Source organism: Durio zibethinus, chromosome 14 (assembly GCF_047325235.1).
Source record: "Durio zibethinus cultivar Kanyao isolate XHJ-2024 chromosome 14, ASM4732523v1, whole genome shotgun sequence".
Taxonomy (NCBI): domain Eukaryota; kingdom Viridiplantae; phylum Streptophyta; class Magnoliopsida; order Malvales; family Malvaceae; genus Durio; species Durio zibethinus.
In genome coordinates, this window is record NC_143175.1 from 1,398,117 (window position 1) to 1,405,997 (window position 7,881).

The window sequence follows — 7,881 nt, forward strand, 5'->3', positions numbered from 1 at the left end:
GTTATGTCTTGAAATTCTCAGATTGAAAGGAATCATTAAGTTAGGAAAGACTGAGTAGCCAATCTGTTGATTACTATGCTGCTTACCATTTGACACTTGGTTACACCAACGAATCAGGAGCTTAGTTTTTTTTTTTTTTTAATATATCTATCTCATTTTATATATCCTTACTAGTTTCTAGGTACAACTTTTGATTCCACTCATGTATATATTTGTTTAAAGATCTTGCTTTTGTTTAACTTTCTGCGATGCTTTTCATGATGTTTGGTTGCCAATTTCTTCAAGTCAAGCCACTAGCACACAGTTTTTTTCATACAAAGGAGGCTGCTGCATGGGAATAAGGGAATGGGTTGCAGGTGCTGGGATTTGAGCTCTAGACCTACTAGATGCCATGTCACCTCTTAAGAAATGGTTGCATGAAGCAATTGAGCTTTGTACTTTCCTTTTGAGTTATAATCTACATGTTCCTAACAAGGACAAACTCCGTCAAAGCACATTTTCATGTATTTTTCTGTAAGTATGAGAGTATTTAAAGTCACCCCAAAATTCTGGAGAAAGTTCCATTCATATATATAACCAAAAGATGTGATAACTAGGAGCTATAGACATACATGAAACATTACAGGAATGTTCTATAAAACAAATTGTTCTAGAACGAAATCTATGACTAATGATGAAGCTAAAAATTAATTGTCAATAAAACAAAAAGAAAAAAAAAACACATAATTCTATGTATTTCATGAAGCAGAAGCCCTTTGCTTTTGAAGCTGCTTGTCAACGGGAATACACTTAACAATCCATCCAATCGGCCAAGATAGAGCAGCAATGCCGATGCAAGCCCCCCATTGCTTCCAATCCAGCCTCTCAGTATTGGCAAACCTCTGAAGAAATTCCACCATTACTGCTTGTACAATCAAGGTAACTCCGATTATTGCCAAAAACAACTTGTTCTTATGTATCCCCTTGAATATGTTCTTCTTATCCAGATTTCTTGCATTAAACTCATTAAAAATTTGACAGAGAACAAATGTATTGAATATCAGGGTGTCTTTAACCTTCTCTGTCACACTGAAAATGGATTTACCTTTAAATTGAAAGATCAGTAGGATAGCTACCTGATAGAGGGCTTGAGCAATGAGGTTCCTCCACATAACTTTGGTTATAAGTGGCTCAGTTCTACCCACTGGTGGTTTGTCCATGAGATCGTTGGTAGGTTGCTCAGTGGCCAAGGCTAGTGCCCCCAAAGTGTCCATTATGAGGTTCACCCACAATAGCTGGGCTGTAGTTAGTGGGACTTCTCCAGAAGATACAGCAGCAATAAAGTTGATGACCAAGGCAGTAATGTTAACTGTGAGCTGAAATTGAATAAACTTTTGGATGTTGTTGTAGACACATCGACCCCACCTCAAAACTGTTGCTACAGAGGTGAAGTTATCATCCAAAATGACAATATCTGAGCTCTCCTTTGCCACTTCAGTTCCTTGAATGCCCATGGAAAGCCCAATATCTGCTTCTTTTAAAGCAGGAGCATCATTTGTACCATCTCCAGTGACTGCTACTACATGGCCCTTCTGCTTCAAGCTTTGTACCATTAGGAGTTTGTCAAAAGGTGATGATCTTGCCATTACTTGGATAATTTCAATCTTTTGCATTCTTTCTTCAAGTGAGTAATTTCTGAATTGTACACCTTCCACCACAGCTTCATTGTGCAAATTGTTATCAGAATCAAGAATTCCACATTCAAAAGCAATGGCCCTTGCTGTATGCATGTTGTCTCCAGTGATCATTTTGATGCTTACGCCTGCCTTTTTGCACGATTCTACTGCTTCTTTGATGCCTGGCCGACATGGATCTTTCAGGCCAACGAGGCCCAACCAGGTCAGTCCTGTTTCTTCAAGCTTTGTATGAATCTGTTCGTTTCCATCTGTTACATTTGCATGTGCAAAGGCAATACATCTCAGGCTTTTAGCTGCCATACTCTCAATAATTGTTCCAATATGTGCTCTTTCATCGTTATTCATGGCCTTTGATATCCCTTTTTTTTCATAATAAAATGAACACATTGCTAGTATCATTTCAGCAGCTCCCTTCCAGTGAGTTGCTAAAACTCTCTCATTGCTTCTCCTTATCAGAACTCCGCTTCGCTTTTTCTCTGAATTGAAGGCCTCGACGTGGATTATTTCACAACTTTGTTTTGGTTCATCAATACTCAAGCCCAAATCAATCACAGCCCAGGAAAGTATCGCTTTCTCAGTTGGACTACCAGAAATTTCAGGAATTGATGTGGAATTATGTTTATAAACAGTACCAGTAGTGTTTAAACCAACCCCTTCACTTAGTAATTGGAGGATGTTAGCTGCTATTTCTGATCTCATAGAATTATCAATAGGTTCTTTTCCAAGCCAAAATTCTATAACCTTCATCTCGTTTAATGTAAGGGTGCCAGTTTTATCAGTGCAGATTATGGTGGCTGAGCCCATGGTTTCACAAGCAGAGAGTTTCCGAACCATGGCATGATCCCTCATCATCCTCTTCATTGAATAAGCCAAAGTTAGAGTGACAGCTAGAGGCAAACCCTCTGGAATTGCCACAACTACAATCGTGACTGCTGCTGCAATTATACCAACGACTGAGTTCATCACATCATCAAACTTGGCCTTGCTCCCATTATATTCACTTTTTCCATTCTTGTCTTTGGTGTGTCCTGTAAAGTAGCGGATAAGCAAAACCAAAAGAACAAGTACTGCTACCGACAATCCAATCTTCCCAATATAAGAAGTAAGCTTGCTAAGGCGGGCTTGTAACGGGGTCTCCTCATTCAATTCACGCCTTATAGAACTCATCATCTCACCCCATGCTGTGTTCATGCCAACAGAAGTGACTAGCATGTAACCGAAGCCATCTGTGACCTTTGTACCGGAAAGCAAAAAGGGATTGTTCTTTTCATCAACTTCTACATGGTTACTTTCTCCAGTCATACTGGACTCATCAACCTTCAAGGAATGGCCCTCAACAAACAAACCATCAGCTGGAATCTGATCACCAATCTTCAAAGACACGATATCGCCCACCACAAGTTCAAATATTGATACAGTTTGGTGTCTTCCCCCTCTCACCACTTGCACGTGTATGTCGCTGCTTTCAATAGAAATCTCTTCAAACTGTTTACTTTGCCTATAATTACTCACAGCAGACACAACAACAACCAGAAAGATAGCTACAATGATGCTTCCACCATCATACCACCCCTCTTTCAGGCCATGCTGTTTGATTCCAAAGGCTAAAGAGAGGACAGCACAGACCAGTAGTATGATGATGATGGTATCTTTGAATGCTTCCAGAACAAAGCTAAGGAAACTTTTCGCAGGTTGTTTCTGGTACTTATTTGCACCAAAAACTTTAGTTCGAAACACAAGGTCAACATCATCACCTGTGATTACCAGTAGTTACCAAGAAATAAAAATTGCATAATGTCAGCCAAGTTTTTGTTCAAAAAATAAATAAAATCTCTTGCTAAATTTTTTTTTTTGCCTTTTGCTTTTATTAGAAATAAATGTTTTAAATTACAATGAAAATAATATTATCTTATCATTTAAGTCATAATTAAATAAATGTAAATGAGATAAGATTAACATGCATTTTCATACTTGTAGGTGTCTAGAAATATTGACTCATGGATCAATTTACATAGTATAAAACTAAAAATATTTTACACATTTTTCTAATGATTAATTTCAATAGATCTAAGATATGAGATTGATAAGTAAAAAATTAAAAAAAAATGGTTTATTTTCATCTTTTGAATATATGGAAATCAATAGTTAAAAAATATGTTAAACTTTTTTAGTTTTATATTGTGTAAGTTGATTCTTTCATATATATATATATATATATATAGACATGATCAACTTGCATCGGTATAAAATTTTTTAGTTTTACATTTTTTTGTAACTATTAATTTCAATAAAAGTAAAGAATGAGAGAGATAAAAAAAAAATTAATACCATTTTTTAGATCTATTGAAATCATGATTAGAAAAATATGTAAAATTAAAAAGTTTTACACTAAATTGATCTCTCCCCCCATGCGTGTATATATATATATATATATATATATATATTATTTTAAGGCTATTTACATTAGGATAAGAATATTTTTTTAACCCTTAGATCAAAGTTCATAATACTTACATTTAATCATCTAAGTGTAAATATATATATAATTCTTACATTAATATAAATAGATCCCTCTTCATATATACATGTTTACATGCACGCAATTGAGATATTTGAGTTTAACTCATAAAAATGATATGTGAATAGTTTAGTTCTAATTCTACTAGGGATGTTGGTCTTATGGCTGAGCTAAGTAAAACTCATGTTCTTAATTTCTTATATTTTGTTGATAATTCTTTTATAATTGAAATTTAATTAGTATGGAACCTTGGATTTCATTGCTGATTGTGAAGCCTAGAGGCTTTGTATATATTGGCCTCAGGTCCTCAAATTTTCTCATACTTGAAAATCCTTTGTTCTTTGTTCTATAAGATAATAGAATTTATACTGACACAAGCAATTTATAATGGAATTATAATCTTTCATGCATGCTTTTTTAGGGATCATATGAGAGATGGATATATTACATTAAAATGAAATTAAGCTTATCATATAATCTAAACATTAAATTGATATACAAATCAAATATTAATATTTAAATTAGAGTATGGTGTAGGTTGAGAATCTCGAATTTAAATATCGGTGTAGAATTAGTATTTGATGTCAAGTCTTAATTAGTTTTTACTTAATTTTAATCAAATACAGTTTTATTTTTTATTATTAACTTTTACTTTAAGAGCAACTTATATATATATATATATATACTTTTTTGAGAAAATAAAGAAATTAATTACCGGGAATTCCATTTTTCAAATCACTTTGAAGGAGCCTAGCAACCCGCTTAACTCCCCCGTACCGATCACTCAAACTTTTCAAGCTCTTTTCTTTAACCACCTTGGCAAGATCCTGAGGATCGATGTGGAGAGTAGGGGCAGGTTCATCACCACTTCCTTCAATGTCGATGGTAACAAAAGAAAGGGATTGCAGGAGCTCAGCATTTTTCTCAACAACCTTCGTGGTCAAGGCAACGAGAAACCTAGTGACGGTTATGGCAGTAAGCGCCATTCGCCACCTTCGTACATAGCGTTTTGAAGGTGGTGGAGGCTCTTCTTGGCAGAGCATGGAGGAGTAGTCGCTCGGTTTTAGCAACCTCAAAGACATGGGAGGATAAAAAACTCGGATGAGCAAACAAGATCAGTTCTTGGGTAGGAATAGGAGGAAAAGAAAAACAAAAGAGAGGGTTTTGTGGAGAAAGAATATATGAGGAATGAGGAAACGGTAGGTTTCAACTTATAGTGATATATGATTCTCTTCGTCTGATGACGAAGTAAACGCGTTTGTTTGAGGAGGTATAGCTGATCTATGGATAAACAATCAGATAAAACGTGAGACTTTACAAACAAAAAAAAAAATCTTCATTTTTAAAGCTAAATTTAATTTAATTGGCTTATGCAATTACGACATTTTTTTACCAAAAAAGAAAACGACTTGCTAAATGTACATTTATATCTAAAATACATGCAATTGAGATGAGACAACTTCCAAAGGCAGTACCATTTATATCTTAATTACAGAGTACAAGACGAATATTGGTTTAATAACACATTTATTAAGTCTTAACATAGATAGCTATATTTAAGATATTTATGTTTAATATATAAAATTATGATAAAATAATATTAAATTAAATAATGTCATCATATTTTGTATTCGATGAATACAAATATTAGAACAAGATAATTTATTTATTTATTAAAATTATTTTTAAAAATTTATCCAATTTAAATTATTAATATAAATTTTAAGGATATAATTAAACATAAAAATTTAATTTCATAGACTAAACATAATCATTTTCACTTGAAGAGATTTGAATAATTTATATCAACAAGATATTAATCTTTTTTATAATCTCTATCTTCTCTATATATAAATTAAACATGATATAAAATTATTATTATTTTATCTTATTAATAATTTTATCTATTAAACATGATTTTAATAAAAACTTTTCTATTTTAAATGATGAGAAAAAAAGTGAGATTTATTAAACGAAGACGATTATATATATAAATATATATATATATATATATTATTTTCCTCCTACCTTTTACTAAATTCTTTTCTACTTTATTCTTCCCCTCTTTTATCTTGTTCTCATATTCTAGTACAAGGTCTTGACTTTGCTGCTTGCAATGTCATCTTTGTTGTTTGTGTCGAGCAGCCTTCTAAAGATAAAATTCTGAAAAAAAAAAAAAAAAAAAAGAGAACAGTTAGAAATAAAAGTTGAGAGTGATTTTAATACTTGTATTTTGATACTTAAATTAAAAAATAATCAAAATATATATAGGAAAGAGAATATAAGAAAACATAAAAAGATTAGATGCATCAAATAGTACTTAGTGATGCTATTTATACTTATATTATGAGAATTTTGGGTAGTCTAGACTGTTTCAAATCAACTTTAACGATAAAAATGTTTTGTTAGGTTAAGTTGAGTTGGACATTAATTATTCAATTAGAGGATGACAAATCAATATTTAAAAAATTTTAATAAATAAATTAATAATATGATCGAATTGATGTGATATTGTAAAATTAAATTAATTTATTAATTTAATTAAAAAATAAAAAATATTTTTAATTGTTTGTTAATTATTTTTAATGAGAAAAAAATTACTATTTTAGACTCAAAAATACCACCGACACTTGTGTTTCAAGATTTCCAAAGAGTGAGACAGGATGATTAATATTGAGTGAGGTTGGCAGGAAATTTCCAAACAATTAGACATTGGAAAACCTTTTACAAGTGAAGTGATATTTTTGTCTTCATAGTAATTTCTTGTCAAAGAAGTATCACCACAATGACGGTATACAACTTTTTTCCAAGAAGTTGTTAAAGACTTCCTGGTCATGAAAATTTAAAAAATAAATGAGATTTAGAAGGAAAAAAAATTATCTTAAAATAAATTATATTAATTATTAATATCATATTCCTATTTCCTATTTTAATTTTCTTATAGAAATTGATAGGATTGTTCTTATCCGTTGCATAAAAGTATTCAACTAAATTCCAATAAGAAAAAAGGAATTCCAATTATTTATCAATGACTCGAAATTGAAATTAGTAAAAACACAATATCTCATATATGCTTGTGACAGATTTTGATTTAATTTTTTATATTTAAATTATGAGAAATTAAATCTTAATTTTTAAAATTAAAAATCACACAATCATTCATCCTAGAATTGATATTTACTCATTTGCGTATACTAAGGGGAAAAAGAATACATTCCCCTTTATGGATAATTTAGTGTTAGTGATAGAATCTTAGGCTTTAAAGAGAATTTTACATCTCGACAAGATTTTATAGAATCAAATATTTTGACTAAGAAGCAAGTGGGTTAAAATATTCACCAGAGAAATTTCCCAGTTATTTCGTTTTTCTTTGTGGCAGAATCCATTTTCTAAAACAAAAAAAAAAAAAAAGGTACCGAAAGGAAAGAAGAATAAAAAGGTCAATACGTTAGTCAAATTTGCAAGTGTATATACATTTTTCATGCACTAAACACGCTTTTGGCTTTTGTAAAGATTAACTTTGCTTTGTTAGGAAAAGCATCTTAATTCACCTTCAAAGCAAGTATTTTATTAAATTTTAATTTTAATTTAATTGATTAATCAATTATTTTTAAAAAATAAAATTTAATATTCTTTCCTATCTTCATATTGTGATTTCTTATGTAAAAAAAAAAAAAAAAAAAAGTA

The 7,881-nt window shown here is 31.3% G+C and overlaps 1 protein-coding gene across 2 annotated transcripts; it reads right to left on the minus strand.

Annotated features, from left to right (window-relative positions):
- Positions 1 to 528: 528 nt before the first annotated feature.
- LOC111294344 (calcium-transporting ATPase 12, plasma membrane-type-like) lies at positions 529 to 5,388 on the minus strand. Of its 2 annotated transcripts, XM_089743097.1 has the most exons (3): positions 4,910 to 5,388; positions 1,116 to 3,430; positions 529 to 901 (listed from the first exon to the last, which is right to left on the minus strand). In XM_089743097.1, the coding sequence occupies exons 1-3, from the start codon at positions 5,274 to 5,276 to the stop codon at positions 899 to 901; spliced, it is 2,685 nt and encodes an 894-aa protein (XP_089599223.1). In that variant the 5' UTR covers positions 5,277 to 5,388; the 3' UTR covers positions 529 to 898. The 2 variants fall into 2 exon arrangements, with proteins under 2 accessions (XP_089599223.1, XP_022743353.2); XM_022887618.2 differs by having other exon boundaries at positions 529 to 3,430; positions 4,910 to 5,387.
- Between the last annotated feature and the right edge of the window lie 2,493 nt (positions 5,389 to 7,881).